We start from the raw sequence: 19,151 nt of genomic DNA, 5'->3' as shown, positions 1-19,151 counted from the left end.
GTGTAAATAATAAGAAATCTACTAAATAAATAATAATCTACACCTAGTAACAAACATTTACCAGTCCTATGGGAGGAATAAAAATAAAAAATCTGCCACTGATATAACTTTGTCAGAATAAAACAAAAACAAAAACAAAACCTTTAAATGTTTCCCAGGCCAAACATTTCCAGTCACCTCAACTGTACTTTCAATTAATGCTGGAATAACAAATAATCATATCTAGACTAGATTTAAAATGTCAAAAGCATTTGGCTAGAGTTGGATACAAAAAATATATTGTAACAAATTCACTACAATCTACTGGATTCATTTAATAGTTTTAATTAATTCCTGTTTTTAATGTTTTAAGCTTATTTTTTTTTGCATGGTATTGTTTTACAGCTGCTATATTCTTCCTTGGTGGCTTTTGTTGACTGACAGTATAGTATAAATCAAGATATAAGAAAGATTTAACTAATTTTCATCTGACTTATATTGATGGGAATATTCTACTTATAATTAATATCCAGTCCAACTCATATAAACCTATGAAAGCCTCAGATGGTAGAAGAGACTAAAGGGGAACAAGTATTAAGGGCAATCCATCTTAGATACCTCCCCAAAATTTGGAATGTGGCCTAATTAAATTTATTTAAAATTTGCAGCCTATCTCAAGTGATTGCAAAATCCTTCACTTGACAAGTTTTCCTGTCACATATTACCAAGATTGTAAATGCTCAGGCAGTTGAGTCACTGAAACTTCTGGTATCATAATAAATAACTCAGTCTATTAGGGTTGGTGGTTACAGTAGTGTTAACTGTAGTCTTTATTTACAAAATTTCTAAGTTGCTTTTCAGCAATAAACATCACTCAAGTGAATACATCATACCAGCTTCTCTATGCACAGATGTTAGAAATTTTTCCAAGTAGTTCGGTAAGCTCAAATGTGTTTTTCTTTTTCTTTTTTTAGTTTTCTGCTGATACTCTTTTGAACAAAGAAACCATTAAAATTTCTATGTTTTCCCTAGAATTAGGCTGACCATATTTCCTTGAGACAAAAAAAGGGACATTGGGATGGCAAAACGGGATGGGGTTAACCTTATGTAATATTCCGTATTCACGAAAAACACAATAAAAAACATTATTGACAGTAAGCTGGGAAGGTGCAGGAGGGGGAAGTTTGGCAATGGTTGGGTCTGGAGAGGCTGGTGCAGGGGTGGGGTTGGGCAGAGAGGTTGCAGGAGGGCTGAGGCGAGCTGGGACAGGAGGACAGGAACAAGGCAGCAGGAGGCTGGAGAAGCAGAAGGCTGAGGCTGGCGGCGAGCTGGGATGGGAGGACAGGAATGAGGCAGCGGGAGGCTGGAGAAATGCCGGAGGGCTGAGGACGGCGGCGAGCTTGGACAGGAGGACAGGAACGGAGGAGTCTAGTGAACAGTTATCCCCGACAACCTGTTGCTCTCTGGTGCACCCTTTTATTTTATTTTCTTCCCACAGTTTTGGCCTGAGAGCCAATTAGCTTCTTTTCTGCTGGGCGTGCTTTTCTGACCGTCTTCCACTGCACTGATTGGCGGCAGTGAGTCTCCCTCTTGCTCACCGCCAATCAGCTGTTCCTGCGGTTCCCGCTCTAGGTTTCCCACCGGATTGAGAACTACTGCCAATGGGTAAATCAGCCTCCTTTTCAATTTCAATTTTTTCCCACTTTTCCCAATAACGGCTCCAACGTTTTTAAAAAATGGGACAAAATTGACATTTATATTAAAACGACGGGACAGTCGGGAAATGTTAAAAAAAACCCGGGACTGTCCCATTCAAAACAGGACGTATGGTCAGCCTACCTAGAGTGGCTAACTCTTTTTACCTGAATGAAAACAAAATGTTTGCCTTATTAACTGACTGCTTAACTAAATTTGATTTATGAACACCGGTGAAAGGTGGCGTATAAATGTTTTAAAATAAAAACCTTCCCACTATAAACTAGACTACTAACTTTGCTTACTGCATTTAAATATCCAGTCAATGAACTTGGATGTTAACCTGTTATAAAAGGCTATGAAGATATATTGCATGATTTATACAAGTCATTTAATGTGAAATCGAATTAGTAAAGAAGATGCAGCATGTATTTAAACCCTAGTTAAAAATCAGAAAAAAATGTGTTATTTGTAACCTTTATCACAAGAACATGGCAAAGGGATGAAATCACAATTGGAAGGATAGAAGTTTCACTCTAACTTTCCCTGATTAGCATTATTTTAACAAAGCCTGCCTGACAGGTTGTGTTGTACAGTACATGCACTAATTATTCTAAAGTGAAGACCTGGGAAAAGTGGGTGGGGTGCTGGTCCTATTATATTCTCAAAGCTGTTGCTCTAGCTACTTTTTTCCCCATCACATCTTTCATGTTTCCCAAGCCCATCATTAGTATACTGCATATATGATAATTTGATATATGTTTTTCCCCACTGCTTAAATTAAATACAACAACAGCAACCAAGCTTATAGGAAAAAGAATTTATATGAAGAATATACTGTGCAATATCTTTAAAATTGTGTTGCTGAGCAATGGTCTTTAAATCTTTTGAAAATAAGAACTATATTTTGTTCCTGTGTTAAGCCAAAGAACAAAGCAATTTTAATTCCAGTGCGGTACCATAGAATAATCTTAATCCATCTAAATTTAGCCATACTGTAGTGCTTCTGTGCAGATGAGTCCCATGAGGCAACAATAAAGGCCCTTCACCAACTTCCCAATATGAGTGTTTAAACTGGTAATGCAAAGAACAGGAGACTGGCACATCTCTCCTCTCTCTCCTTTGGTGGTTCTTGTGATATGAATCACAAGCCATTCACATGTAGAGAAATCTGAATGAGAACATGGAATATTTGCATTGTTCTTCCATTCTTGCTACATACCCAGCTGCACCTGCCTTCATATTCACTGGTGTGCTCATCTTAACAGGAGGAGCAAAAAAAAAAAAAACCAAGGCTCAATTGAGCCACTCCTCCACAAACTGGCAATGTGCCATACTTAACTAGAACAAGCCTAATGGATACGTTTTAGAGCAGTTTGTTAACTGTTTACAGTACAAGTTTTCAATCATAGATCAAATTAATTCTGTATGAGTTTTAGTGAATTTTGCATACAACAATTTTTCAAGTCTGGAAATCATTCTCATAAAAAATACTGCCATCAAATGAAGTGTATGAAAAAATGCAGAATATGAAGAATAAAGAATATGAGCAATATGAAGAATAAAGAGTGTCAGAACATTGCATGAACTTCCAAGCTGGTACAATACAAGTTTACTCATTTGAAAGGTGTTTTCTAGGCTAGAGATCCTAGCTTAAATAAAACAGTATGAATATGCTTGGAGTTAAATTAGGCATATTAGCCAAAATGTGCCAAAACTGACCACCACTATCCTTACCACTAGCAGGGAATGTGACACAAGTAAGCTAAGGCAGGTAGGTTAACCTGCAGGAGACCACAGTCCTCTCTTAGGCATGGAAGCAATTGGGTGACTTTGGGCCAGTCACCAACTCTCAGCCCATCCCATTTCACAGCTGTTATGGGGAAAATGGGAGGAGGGAGCATTATAAATGTCAAGTTGAGATGTATAAAGATGGAATATACATCAAACAAATACATTACTAAAAAGTACTATCTGAATGCTTCAACTGACCAAAACAATGATGGGTGACAGAGGCCATGGGTCCATCTGGTCATGATCATGCCATATGGAAGACTGCAACTGGGAATGTAAAAGGACTAAATGCTAAAAAGCATAAATTAAGAAATGAAATGAAAAAGGAAAAGGAAAAATAGCTATGTTGTGCCTCTGTGAAACTAAGAAAAACGGGAAGGATGTATTCAGTCTGAATTAAGGTGGTTTAATCCTTGCAGTTGAGTTGAGTAAAGTGAAGGTGCAGACTTAACTACGAACAAAAGGGCCAAAGTGTATGAGTTGTGTCATCTGCACTGTGTGGGCGCATGAAAAAGTTAAGATTCCACAAGCTGGTGATAGCTGGATGCTATCCTCAAGTGAATGGTGATAATAAAAGAACCTGAGATGAACTTCGGGGAAAAACTGTATAATATTCTGAATGAATACAATCCAGGAGGAAAATATTATTCTATTAGGTAATGTGAATGGATGGGTGAGAATCAGAAGGGAGTACAGAGAAAATGACTGGGCCATCTCGGGACTAAAGAATTAATGGGAATGAGATGCACAGATGCAGACAGAAAAGTAATGGATAGCATGCGCTTGATTAAGATTAATGAATGTTTGTTAAAAGACAAAGTAGCAGTATAAAATGACATATTTTGCCCACATTGTTGCAAGGAAGTGAGAGGTGTGACTGTCAGGAGAAACATATCCAGTAAGTAAGCTAAACGGAGTGGCATGAGTGGTGAATGAATGTGATTTGAATACAAAAGTGGTGACCAGTACAAAAAGTTATATTGAGTTGGCTTGGTCTTCTGGAAAGAATGGCTGAGGATCAAATCACACACAGAGAAAAACAAACAAACAAATAAATAAATAAAGAGTGAATGGGTCAAGAGGAAGCTGAAGACCACCAGTCATTGCTGGAGTTGCTGGGATCATTAAAAAAAAAGGTGAGAATTTTAAACAACAAAGGGCAATGTATGAAGCAACATCTGTATGGTGGAAGAGGATCATTTGCAATGACAGAAATGCATGGAAAAGCACAGTGAATGGTGCTGGTGTAAAAAAGATTTAGCTAAATTTCCTTTTCTCTTTGTATTTCATTCCTGTAATTTCTTTGGCTTACTATCTTAACCCTTTCTGCACTTTATATAATATTGCTTACTCTGAAATGGAACAGAATGATGGGTATCTATGTAAAAATTAAGACAAGAACTGAGTTTTCTACACTATATTCAAGTTATCATCACCTGTCTGTTTTAAAGTTTCCTTCATCACACTGTAGTATGATTTTTCAATAAATGAAAAGGATACAAGCAGTAGTAACATATGGCTGCGAGAGCTGGACCATAAGGAAAGCTGAGAGAAGGAAGATCGATGCTTTTGAACTGTGGTGTTGGAGGAAAATTCTGAGAGTGCCTTGGTCTGCAAGAAGATCAAACCAGTCCATCCTCCAGGAAATAAAGCCAGACTGCTCACTTGAGGGAATGATATTAAAGGCAAAACTGAAATACTTTGGGCATATAATGAGAAGACAGGACACCCTGGAGAAGATGCTGACGCTACGGAGAGTGGAGGGCAAAAGGAAGAGGGGCCGACCAAGGGCAAGGTGGATGGATGACATTCTAGAGGTGACGGACTCGTCCCTGGGGGAGCTGGGGGTGTTGACAACCGACAGGAAGCTCTGGCGTGGGCTGGTCCATGAAGTCACGAAGAGTCAGAAGCGACTGAACGAATAAACAACAACAAAAAGACTTGATCTGAGCGTTTTCTTCACTATATATCAGTAAACTAAAAAACCAGCAAAAAATCATTTTCTCAAATCCTCATGAACTTTCTCTAAACAAATGTTGTACTGTAAGCTGCCCTGAGTCACTATTGTGAGATGGGCGGCTATATAAACTGAAGAAATTAAAAATGAATAAACAACACCTATCTGTTACCAAAGCCACTGTCAATCCATGCTGAAAATGGGAGGGGTGCAAAATTGTAACTCATAGTAGCTCAATAAAACAATATGTTGTATTTATATTTATTTATAACTAATGCAAATGAAGAGGAATCTTTTTTTTCCCCCACTGAATACAATTTCTTTTTTACATTCATTGGTTGGATCCAGTTTTTTTTATATATGGAACAGAAGCATTGAACTCAACAAAGCTTAAGTTTGTCATGATTAACTTTAGTCAAATGCATTCAGTGAACATTCTATATATGATTAGGTCTGAATCTACTTCATACACATTTTTGATATTATTATTATTATTATTATTATTATTATTATTATTATTATTATTAAATTTATGGGCTGCCCGACTCCCAGCAACTCAGGACAGTTTATGATATACTTAAACACAGGTGACATTTCTTCAACTACTCAAAGAAAAATACTTACACAGCTACATGCAATTTTTCTTTTATTACTGGTTGATACACTTACAGTAGATAGCAAGTCAGTAATCCAAGGATCTAAGGTGATAGCATATTTTAAAACAGGAGGAACACTGAGGACTAGGTCTTTTTATCCATGTAATTTACCTTTAAATGAGAGGCAGATAAATTTTTACTGTTTAAACTTTAGGTAGGTGAAGGGATATTAAATTAGGAGTTACTTTTTTTTCCAATACACTATAACTTCATATTGCCATATCATTTCCATTTTCCTTCTTTTAAATGAGACCAGGAATATAGCATAAGAGTCCCCCTTTTGGGGGGAGATGGGCAGTGATAGAAATGTAAGTAAGTAAGTAAGTAAGTAAGTAAGTAAGTAAGTAAATAAGTAAGTAAGTAAGTAAGTAAGTAAGATGACCACATACTGGGATTCCATGCCATTCTGGAATTTCAGAAAGCAAAATATATTAACTTCTCTCCATGGCCAAAAATGAAAACTGAGTGTAAAAGTAAAAGAGAATGGAATAATGGTACTTGTCAATGTAGCCAATTTCTTCATGCATCAGATTACATTTAAGTACTATACTATTGTATAATAGTATTAATTTCTAAGAAACACAGCATTTTCATTTGAAATTAATCCCCTCTCCATGTAAGACATGGCAGAAAGTAAAGCCATTCCTGTTTTGCCTGACTTGCAAGTCCACAGTTCTACACCCATTAATTTATGATATAATTAATAATCTGGTTTGCCAACAGCAACTAAAAATGTAACACACTTTATAAAGGAATTATTTTTAATAGTAACTTTGGTTTCAATATCACAATATTTAGATTTTCTCCTCTCTAAACTTTATATACAGTATTAGTTATGGGAAATGAAAAACTGATGCAACTGAGTAAGTACATAGGTTACAATACATCACAGTGTCCAAGATACAGCTGCTAAATGGAATGGAAAAGAGGGGCACCAGTGGTATAAAATGCCAAACACCTAATAGTGTGACCTCTAAAAGGGATTGCTTTTAATAACAAGAAAACAAAATGTTTTAAATAAATAATAAATCCTATACTGCAAGGGACTTTAAATGTATTTTTGTATATAACAAACAGGTTTCTAAAACTGCAACTAGCTTTGCGAGAAGGTTAAATTATTGTGATTACTACAATAGGCACACAGTTTAATAGATGGCTGCAATAGGGGACTTCCACACACCAAAACAGACAAGCTTTAGAATAGTATTTTTTCAAGGACTGCAGAAGAGGAAGGATGTTAATTACTGTTATTTTTCCTCTCTCCCAGTTGATATGATTTGCTTTATTAAAAAAAATTCAAAGGGTTCTTCTAAAGTCATGCCAGATGTATTTGCACAAAAATCACAGATTGTTAGCCAAAAATAAGGCAGATGTCTTGTAGGTATATCTGGTCATTGCTAATTGTTCTTTCAATGTAGCTACTCTTTTGAAGAATATTAGAAGCTTTGGTAATAACAGGATCAATATTAAAACTGAAGTTTGGTCTGTATCATACACAAAAAAATTCAGATTTCAGACAAAAAATATTTTTTCACTTATTTAAATAGATTTTGCTTCAGCACACCAAAGACTTGTGCAGTTTCTGGTTGGAAAGGGTTCTTGTTTTAATGAATCCTTCTGCATTCTTGCTTCTTAGAAAGTCTGTCATTAATACTATAAAGGCTAAACTTCTAAAACAGAGTCTTGCTATTTATCATTCTCTGTTAAATTACAGAGAATGATAGCTGCAACTTATTAATTCCAGGGAACCTTTGTTTCTAGAGTTTGCAATAAAGTATTTGAATGCAATGTGACTGTTTTAGAGGTACTTTTGTGATAAAGTGAAGGGGGAGAAAGCTATAGATTTCGAGAGATAGGATCTTAGGTTTTTAGTAAAGATTTAAGAATAAAACAGGTGAAACTGTCCTGAGAATCAGATTAGGCTGTTTTCCCTTTCTTATATAGCATCTAAAAAGCTCAATGGCTCAGACATCATCTTAACAAGAAAGATAATGTTTCTTCAGAAAACTGGGCAAGACATCTATGATATTCACTTGAGGAACAGCACAGGTACAAAAGAAAAATAAAACTGCTAGAACAATCCTGCTCTGTTGTAGATACCATAGAAGTGACTACAATATTGAATAAATGTTTTATAAACAAATTCTTTCAAGACAGGAAGTGCTGTGAAGGATGGTCATGGAAGAGGAGATTCTTCCATTCAAATGTTTCTTTTTTTAATATACAGGAAAGCCCTTTCACAGTATTTTTCTTTGTTGCAGCAGGAGGTGAGTGAGCCAAATGAGACGTTCCCCCACGGAAACAGCTGACCCCAAACAAAACAAAAACAGTCACAAGTTGCATTGCACAGTATTTCCTTCCTAACACTGGATGGCTGTGGACGAGACATGAGCTGTAGTCATCCAACTGTATGAGTCACCAGAATAAATGGGAAAGGAATTATCAATTCCTACAAAGAATCTCTTCCACATTGCCTCCAATGTTTTTACAAAATTATGTCTCATGGGAACCAAAAAGTAGAACCATTAACTTTTACCATAGCCATATGGTCGTTGTACAAGTCCAGAAGAAGCATACTATCCTACCTAGTGTCCTGCAAAATGCTAGTTTTCAGGTTTCAAATACAAGGAGAAAATTCATTTTGATTTTATTTTTGTTTATTACTATAATTTTTATGCTGCTTCAGTCAAACAACCTCTAAGTGGCTTGCACAGCTTTCCAGGAAAGAGAGATAGATCTAAAAAATTCATTTTGATTTTATTTTTGTTTATTACTATAATTTTTATGCTGCTTCAGTCAAACAACCTCTAAGTGGCTTGCACAGCTTTCCAGGAAAGAGAGATAGATCTAAAAAATTCATTTTGATTTTATTTTTGTTTATTACTATAATTTTTATGCTGCTTCAGTCAAACAACCTCTAAGTGGCTTGCACAGCTTTCCAGGAAAGAGAGATAGATCTAAAAAATCTTTATAAATTCTCAGATCATGTGATATCTTTTGTAGATTCCATTCCAAAATTACTTCCAATTTCTGAAAAGGAACTCAAACATACTTCAGTATTCTTAAGGAAAAAATACAAACAATATTTTCTTTTAATGGCTAACAAGTCCTCTGAATAGGATTCTAAGTCCTAGCATATCTATAACTGTTCTAACCATAAATTGTTCTAGCCATAACTGCTATATTTTATATGGTGATAACTGGCTTTCGGTGATGTCTACAATTTCACCTTCCATCTCTCAACTGTTAAAAAAAATACCCAAGGTCAAATCATAATTTATATGAATGTATTCATTTTTATTTCTAAGGGGATTTCCAAGACCTTTTATTAAATAAGATACATACAATTCCTTCACTGATGGTACATGCTGTAAATCAAATTTTGCAAAAATCTGTAAAACTAAGTTCTAACTTTATGATTCAGAATGACCTTGTACAGCAGAGCAGTTCAAAACTATAAATTAGATATGTATGGAGATATGATGGCTTGTGGAAAAGAATGAAAAAATTAAGTCTGAAAATTTCAAAAATTGAAAAATTTTGGAAAGATGAAAAAACTCCAGTGAGATGTTTTGTTTGAAATAATGAATGCAGTAAAACAGGGTGCTCGTATATTGCTATCCTTTATATTCCAAACATATTTTGTTAGGGCTGTGCAGGGCCTGAGATTAAAAAAACAAAAAGATGCTTCGGAGTATGTAATGGTAGGCATAAAACATCTTTCTGGGACTCTATAAAGCAAAGTGTTTTTTTCCTGGACCCATAGTGCAATTGTGGAGGGCAGTGATCCTGGGAAAAGCCACTTGTGCTTAAGAACACAGCAATGCAATGTAAGCAACCCCCAGACTCTGAAGCATATTTTTGCCTTTACATTCACAACACTGCACAGCCCCGTTTTCTATTAATTTGTACTAGGAAGACTTTTATTTAGAGTACCAGAGCAATACAATTCCTGTATGCAGAGGACAAGTGGTGCAGTATGACTCTTAAATGCAAAGGTAAGATGCACTTCTGCCCCAGGTGGCACTGCCTTTTTCAGGAAGGGAGGGAGGAAGGGAGGGAGGGAGTTAAATAGGTAGGTAGACAGGTTGGTTGCTTCAGTACCTGAATATGGGCCTGTCTGTTGCTGATTTTTCATTTAGAGGCTGCCTTGACCTGGCTTCAAAGGCCAGAAGCAGCATCAAGGAACGCCAAATGAAAGTCTCCAAAAGATATTAAAGTAAATTCAATTAGTAAACATAATTATTGTGTGACTAAATTACATTTTGCATGTAATAAGCATGCCAAACACTGTAATAGTATGAGCAAAGTTATGCATATTGCATTGAATGTTCTGAAAACAGCAAAGAGAACTCAGATCACTAAGAATAATGTTAAAAGAAACTCTGCATACATTTCCATTGTTCCCAACATTTCTTCTGAAAAACTGGGAAAAAATTCTCTGTGGCTTCATAATTTCCAGAAATATTACATCTCTAGATATCCTTTACAGTATAGGACTTATACTACAACGGTGAAAGAAAAAACTAGCAAGCACAAATTGACAATATAATAGAGAAGAGCTTTATACATTTTTGCTAAGAAATCAAGAGGGCAAATAAAGTAAAATTAAACAACTCAGCATAGTAAAAAATTCTATTTTGGTCTTGGAATTATATGCACAAACTATTTACTTATCTTAAACTATATGCATAAATTATTAGCTCATCTTAATATCCTAAGGTGGTTGCTTATTATTTCTTGTACTTTATCAAGAAACTTAAAATGCAACGATCAGCACAACCCTGTTAAAGACTTTCGTTACCTAATGCAGGATTATTTGAACTCTGTTCCGGAAAACCCTTGGGTTCTGTGAGAATTTGATGATGTTCCATGGGAGACTAAGGGCAACCCCCCCCCAAAAGTTTATTTGAATCCAGCCAGCCTTCTACCACCAAAATTTTGCTTCTAGGGAAATATTTTTAACTAACTGGTTCCGTGGCCCGAAAAAGTTTGGAAACTCTTGGGCTAATGCACCATCTGAAAAGCTGCTGTATAAATCTGTGCAATTTTTAACAAAGCTGGGGAAAAATACAGCAGAGCTCCCTACTTCTTCAATGGAAATTTCTACTGAATTCTAAGAAAATTATTTACGATCCAATCCTAAACAGTATGTAGTGTTGGAAGAATAAGCTTAAGATACTGTAAACTGATTTATTATAAAAAAAAATCAAATCAATAGAACAATCTACTGTAAACAGAATTTAAAAAGGGGTTTCATTTTTAAGAAAAAAGTATGAATTGAAACAAAAAGGTTAGTGTAAGCAAACAAAAAGCCCAATTACTCTCCTAAGGCTAATGTGCCAAATTAAAGCTGAAAACTGATACCCATCAGAAATGCTGACAAACAAGCTTCTCTACTCTGCTGAGTTGTCTGTACTTCATACATTGTAAGCCTTGTTTTGTGCAGAGTGGGACAAACAGCAAAACTGAAAAAGAGAAGTTGGAAGAACATTTCATTGCAGAGAGCCAGCAGGAAATTCCAAACACTTTGTTAACAAGAGTTAACAAAGTTTCTGGGAAAAGGATGTAGTTTACAGAGGGAAAATCATGTCACGGTTCTGAACCCTGGATGACAGGGCCTGTGATAAGGAAAAGATAGAAGGAAGGAAGCATGCCCCTCCTGGCTTTGCTTCCACACACCTTAAATAGTCAAACTTAGGATCCCAATGCCTAAAGTTCAAATCCAGTATTATTTGTATACTATGTACATGGAAGCCTTTTAATTCAGAATGAACAGATCATGTGACAGCAAATGTCTTTTTAGCCTGGGATCTCTGGATAAGCGGTATAAATAAAAACAAGTTACTTTATTAGAACAGATTGTAAGTAAAATCTAATTGGATAGTGGGGGTGAATAAAAAGGAACATATTGTACAAAAATTAAAGCAGTTACATGCCTAGATTGATGAAATATAATAAAATGGGAAGTGTTAAAGCAATGCTTTCATAAGCATAACCAGAAATTAAACACACTGTACTCACTAGAACTTACTCCCAGGAATTGGGATAGAACTGCAGTGAAAGTATGTTTTTAAAGCTGAAGTCAAATCACTTTTGTGCACTGTTGATTCAGTGGTCTCCCTGAAAGATAACCCTGAAGGATTAGATAACTTTGTCTAACTTTACAGAGCTTTAAGGTTAGACAAAGATACCAGACTAGAATTATCTTTTGCATGGGAAAATTAAGGAAGGGCATACTGTGACGTAACTCAGCAACAGTTATAGAATCTTCACATTTTTCAGGCAAAGACATTTTAAAGAAAAATGTATTTCATTCATTTCAAAATATTCTTATCCCCCTTTGACCAGTTGTCAAAGCGGATTACAATTCCAATTTTAAAAGGATAAAAGTCCCTCTGGGGGAAGGAGATGGGCGGTGACAAATTTGATAAATAAATAAAATAAATAAAACAACAGAAACAGTAGATTATTATGTAATGTAAATAACCAATGACATCCAGTCCTGGTGAAATCAGTAAGAGCAAATTTTGCTTTAATTAGCGTTAGATGCTCAGGAGACCACACTTCAGCTGCTCTCTAAAAGATAAGGGCAGATGCTGAGCTAATTTGCCAGCAGCAGATATCACTGCCACCATAGAAGATACTATCTTTACCAACCACTATCTCATCAGTGAAGGAGAGAGTTCCCCCCAAAGTGTCAATTGCAGATCTCAATATATGCTCCTAAGTAAAAACATCCCCTAGATCCAACTAGGACTTCATATACTCTGCATTTAAAGGATATTCTATAGCTTTCTCTTGTAGGAGACACTTCTGTGCCATTGGTGTAGTGGTTAAGGCATCAGGCTAGAAACCGGGAAACCATGAGTTCTAGTCCTGCCTTAGGCACAAAGCCAGCTGAGTGACCCTGGGCCAGTCACTTTCTCTAAGCCCTAGGAAGGAGGCAATGGCAAACCACTTCTGAAAAATCTTGCCAAGAAAACTGGAGGGACTTGTCCAGGCAATCTCTGAAAATTAGACATGATTGAACAGATTAAAAAAAAACTATTACCAAATCATGGGTGTTGGATTTATATCCTTATGGATCAACATGGCTCTAATAAACATCTATAACAAGACTGTCCTTTACTTTCCAAATGAAATGAAGTTGGTAAAAGCTTCTTCGCCCTGAAGGTATCATTTGTGCAAATCTATAAAAACAGTCTGGATACACACCTTATTACCTTTGATCAATAAATACCCTAGACGGAAAGATATAGATTATATGCAAATGTTAGTTATAGACGAACATCCAACTGTCACGGCGCAAGTAGCCAGATTCTGCGCAGCTGCTATGAAGATACGTCAGATTATGATTGGAAAAATGTAGTAATGTACCCCTTGTAATAACTCTGTGGTCTATATATCACATTTTATATATGATATTTTACTATTGTTATTACTTTTTAATATTTTACATATCATATTTTTATAGACACATATTTGATAGAATATTAGTCATGATAATGCAAATTAATAAGATCATTTTCAAATTTGATTAAGGGGCTCATTTACATTGTAATCTAAACATATTTTAACATTTAACTGGAACTTGTAAATTCAAATTTAAAATTATTTTAAATCAGATGGCTCATATTTTAAGGCTAAGGCTAATGTGTATATCTTTATAGAATTGTATCTTGTATTGGTCAGTGACTGTAATAAAATTGAACTGAACAGTCTGGACATAAGAACAATGTTCTTCACAAGAAAAAATACTGAATTTAAACTTGCTTTTGAAAATACCAAGAGTCAATACCCTGACCTCCTCAATGATTCCAATGAGGCTTTGATGATTCAAATGTCCATCAGTGTCATCCAGTGCCATTCTCTGTTTGAATGACATTTATGCAGGATATCAATAGATTTTTATAATAACAACAAATCCCTTTCATTAGGGTTTCTATAAACTTATATGTGAGCCAGTTTGGTGTAGTGATTAAGGCACAAGGCTAGAAACCGGAAGACCGTGGGTTCTAATCCCTCCTTAGGCACAAAGCCAACTGGGTGACCCTGGGCCAGTCACTCTCTCTCAGCCCTAGGAAGGAGGCAATGGCAAAATCACTTCTGAAAAACCTTGCCAAGAAAACTGCAGGGACTTGTCCAGGCAGTCTCTGAGGATTGGACATGACTGAACAGATTTTATATAAATAATGCATATATATATATATATATATATATATGCATTATTTTCCAAAAAAATGTGTAGTATTCAGGCTTTGATTAATCAAGGGGTCTATGGAAGAAACAATTCATATATATATATATATATGCATTATTTTCCAAAAAAATGTGTAATATTCAGGCTTTGATTAATCAAGGGGTCTATGGAAGAAACAATTCCCAAAGTTTAATATTACTGAAATTGCTTTCATCTGAACAAATCTGGTCAGACAATTCCATGTTTCCACTGCTGTAAGAGAAGTTACTAATAACATTGCAAATAAATCCTTCAGCGTGTACCAGAAATAAATTTACAACCTAAGTTGTTGGTGTTCCCTTGTTTTTTTTTTCCTTTACTGTCCTATTTATAAAATCATGCACAAAGAAATACAGATAAGGGATCTCCCTTATCCTAAGGAAACTTAGAGCCTGAGACTTAGTCTCAGATCTGCTTCACACCCTCCTGGAATCTTAAGCATGCAATCCAGAAGGAAATAATCCCATCTGATGAACACATATCTTAAACATAAACAGATATTAAACACACAGTACATCACCATATGCACGCCCAATGCATGTGCCGTGCATTGTCATGGAGGTTTCTAAGTGGGCAACAGTTTGGCCAACCCCTACCTAGAGAAGGAAGAGACCTGAGGCTCTATTTTGAACATCTGACTCTAGGATCCCTGTTTGAGGGAGGCAAAGCAGCATTTCAACAATGCGACCCAACCCGTGGTGCCTGTACCTATTGCAATAACCACTAAACTCTTCCCTGCAACCCGCTCAGAACCATCAAGTGGGCAAGAAACTCTTGTCCAGACCGAGCCTCGGCTTGGACGGGAAGAGGACACGCCGCCGTTTTGACTCGAAAGTGGGGGTTGGGTCTTCCGTTGGTCCAACGGATAACGAGGGACCTTTGCTCCCTTGAAAACATCAAAGTTTAGGCCGCCCAAATCTCCCTTCCTTCTCTCCCTCGCTGCACGACCCCCCCCCCCGCCGCCCGCTGCGAGCGGACCTCCAGCCGACCAGTCCGTCTAGCTCGCCCACCAAACGCAGCAGCAGCAGCAGCAGCTAGAGACTTACGGACTTTGACTTTGCGGTGGTCCAGGCAACCGGCGAGAGCCTTAAGGGAGTCCACCCGGCGCTGGAGCCGGGCGCTCCGGCGTCCTAGGCTCTCCGCTTCGCTCTGGATCCCGCCGAAGACGTCGCTGGCACAGCGGGAAAGGTCCGAGAGCTGCCAGAGGAGGGATACCAGCGAGCGGGAGCAGACATCTTCCAGGGAGCCGAAGAGGGGCCCCGCGCCGCTTCGCCTGGCGTGCCCTTCTTTGTCCCTCTGAACGGCGGCAGCGCCCTCTTCCAAGCGGCACAGCTTGAGGGGAGACACGGTCCTCAGAGGGAAAGGCATCGTTGGGCTTCCGCTTCTCTGAGCGGAAAGCAACCCGCATCCAACCCAAGTAGACGCTTCGGGTTGGGTTCCCTTCCAAAAGAAGGCCGACCGTTGCAACCAATCTTTTTTTTTTTGCTTTCTTCTTCTTCTTGTTATTAAAAAGAACGGAGCAAAGAGCTCGCGTATGGGGAGCTGCGGCCGTAAGCCCCGTTGGCAGAGGGCCCGCAGGGGAGTCGCCACAGGTACATTGCGCCCAAGCAAGCGGAGGGAAGAGTTGGCTCGCCTGCCCGCCGCTTAGCCGAAAAGGCGCTGCAAGAGCGAAGCTTGGTGGGGAGTGAAATCCAGGGGTTGCGCGGCTGCCGGGCTGCTCCGATCGGAAGGACCAGAGGGAGAGCAGATGATCTTGGAAGTCAGCGAGGAAGCAGGCTCGGAAGAAAGGATCTCTGCTCGGCGGACCCCAAGGGCACCCCTCGCCCGGTCACCTGGGATCCCTTCGCTTTTCCGAAACAACTCCCCTTCCCCACCCGGAAAACGAAAAGAAGGGGAGGGGAGCGCAGGACGATCCGACTCATCAGAAACCTGGCGAGAGAGCTTTCTTTAAGCAATCCCAATAACAACAATCAAGGCCGCCGCCTACCTGTGGCTCTCCCTGCCCGCCCGAGTTACTCCTTGCCCGCCAGCCAGCCGAAGGTGGAGCGCCTCTCTCTCCGCCTTCGCTTTAACTCTTTCTGCCGCTGGAGGTCAGCGAATCTCACCCTTCGCTCCGTTCATTCTCCCTCCCGAGGAATCTTCATGGACTGGTTGCCCCCCCACCCCGCAAATGTACTGCCTCCTCTGTCAGTCGGAGCTGCCCAGGGGAGCCATCGCTTTACAGCTGCCACCTTTTCAACTACTTTAAGGGCCCAGGAAATCCGTGGCCTTGGTATTTAGATCTCAAATTCCCCTTCTTTTTCACAGAAGCTGCTCTCACGCTAGGGGTAGGAGAAAAGAGTATAAATGTGGACTGTATCTTTTCTAGGACTATTTGGCAAAATGGGCTGGGCCTCTGGTGTTGCTGTGGCAGTTTAAAGATGCCTTCCCTGATCTTTTTTCCTTGCAGCATTTATTTATTTATTTATTTATTTATATAAATCAGCGTTATATAGCAGCCCATCTCACAAGAAGTGACTCTGGGCAGCATACAATAATCCCATTTTTATACCCCATTTATCAGTCAGGAGTGGAAGGCAGAGCACCTAGGATTCCCTCCTGTTATTCCCTGCAACAACAACCCTGTAAGGTAGTTTGAGTTTAGAGAGAATGACTGGCCCAAAGCCACACAGTGAACTTCCATGGTTGACAGTAGACTAGAACCCTGGTGCCCCCCTCCTGGTCCAACACCTTAACCACTATACCACACTGGCTCTTTCATTTATCTACATTTCTAGTCAAAAGCAACTATTTGATAAGTGTTCTTTCCATAGCACTAGAGCCCTGGGAGCTAAATTCTGGTAGATTGTGTGCCCAGAACAGTCAATATCAATGTCTGTTTTAATCTCTTATTCAGAGGGCATTCTAATATTTGCCATCCATGCCACACAGTGCTCATTTGGACTGATGGCCATATATGGAAAACTATATAGGCAGAACTTCTTATAGTCTTGTTGATAATGTTTTTTCATAGATCCTTGAAGTTTTTGGGGTATCTCTAAGGAGTTGGATCCATACCAATCATATATTTCTTGTAGCTGCTCAGCTTGCTGAAAACAAGGGCATTTTGAGCAAAACCTCTTTGAATCTTGTCAGACTATCTGGCAGATATATTTAGAAGGAAAACAAGTATCTACATAGGAGAGACCCATTAGAAATGAAGCTGTGGCTACTGAAAAGTTAGTTTGCTCATATCTTCTGGCAGTAAAGAGCCTGTTGATAAAAATACTTGAACCTCTTGTGTGGCCTAGAATTGTGTCGGCTCACTCCTCATATAAACCATGCTTGCTTAAGAGTTTTTACAGAATGAAGAGAACTAAAAAAATGATTGAGAATTTCAGCAACCGGTAGAAGATTGGTAAAAGACCAGTTTTGCCCACTGAGAAGAGTTAAAGACATGCTAAATAATTTTCAGGCAGGATTTCCTGTCATGGTAGACTTGATACAGAGGCATGAGGCATTATGGCTATTCATCAAGGCTTTCTTAAACTATGTAAACTGACATGAAGTGTGCAGTTCCAAATGAACCTTTTTGCAGCTGATAAATCAGGAAAAAACATAGTATAATCTAGGCTTCTTTACATTCTGATCACAAATATAAATTTTTCTCCTGCTTACAAAAGTTATCTCACCACCTAACTCCTAAGTGATTAACAGTGGTACATTCACCAAAGTCTGTAGAATAAAACATAGGAAACCAATTTCTTAACAGATCATGAAGGGGTCAATATTTTAATAGTGACAAAGCTAAAATAGCCATAATAATATTTTCTATTCCTATTTTTCTTGTGTTCCATGTTAGTTATTAAATTACAAGGATTTTCTGTCACTCTGGATAAGTTTCTCAGTGTCATGAAATTCAATTATAAGCAATAAGAAACACACAAAAGAAAAGTGCACTGGTGTATTTTAGCTGTAATTGCTAAAAAGCTCTATTCGTACTGTAGGCATTTCTTCAAACATGCCTTTGCATGTCTACCTCCCATACTTCAGGCAGGGAAACTGTTGGGCTACTGAATGAACAGCTTTAGATGTTCAAAACCAGGTGTTTGTTTCATAGGGCATCTAACCATGGAGAGGGAATCATTTATACCATATACCATACCATCGACCATGGTATCCTCTTGGGGTGGCTCAGGGAGTTGGGGGTAGGCGGCGTAGTCTTACGCTGGTTCACCTCCTTCCTCCAGGGCTCATCCCAGTCGGTGTTGATAGGGGAGGAGAGATCGGCCCCGCGGCTCCTTCTTTGTGGGGTGCCGCAGGGATCAGTACTCTCCCCTCTCCTTTTTAACATCTACATGAAACCACTGGGCGAGATCATCCGTCACCGTGGGATGAGGAATCATCAGTATGCTGATGATACTCAATTGTATATCTCCATCCCGGGTGAAGTAAGTGATGCCGTGACCACCCTCTCTGAGTGTCTGGGGGCTGTGGGGGGCTCGATGGGGAACAACAGGCTTCAACTGAACCCTGGTAAGACTGAGTGGCTGTGGGTTAATGGTTCTCCTGTATCCAGGACATTAACATCTCTGGCTCTGGATGGGGTTGCACTGCCCCAGACAGACCCGGTGTGTAACTTGGGGGTCTTCCTGGACTCACAGCTCCTGCTCAAAGAGCAGGTGGCAGCCATGGCCAGGAGAGCCTTTGTGCAGCTACGTGCTGTGCACCAGTTACACCCCTTTCTGGACCAGGAGGCCCTTCGAACAGTCATTCATGCCCTTGTTATCTCTCAGACAGACTATTGCAATGCGCTCTACATGGGGCTACCCTTGAAAAGTATCCAGAA

At 38.7% G+C, this 19,151-nt stretch overlaps 1 protein-coding gene across 1 annotated transcript in view; it reads right to left on the bottom strand.

Moving 5' to 3' along the window:
- The window catches only part of NHSL1 (NHS like 1), a 167,718-nt gene extending 151,830 nt beyond the window's left edge, over positions 1-15,888 (bottom strand). Inside the window, exon 1 of the mRNA XM_063309353.1 lies at positions 15,370-15,888. Within this exon, the coding sequence (XP_063165423.1) occupies positions 15,370-15,691 (322 nt within the window). The 5' untranslated portion in view covers positions 15,692-15,888. The remainder of the gene's footprint in view (positions 1-15,369) is intronic.
- Positions 15,889-19,151: the final 3,263 nt, after the last annotated feature.

The sequence above is a fragment of the Candoia aspera genome, chromosome 1 (genome assembly GCF_035149785.1).
Source record: "Candoia aspera isolate rCanAsp1 chromosome 1, rCanAsp1.hap2, whole genome shotgun sequence".
In the NCBI taxonomy this organism is placed as follows: domain Eukaryota; kingdom Metazoa; phylum Chordata; class Lepidosauria; order Squamata; family Boidae; genus Candoia; species Candoia aspera.
Note: the sequence above shows the minus strand (reverse complement) of the source record. Positions and strands in the feature narration are given on the sequence as shown.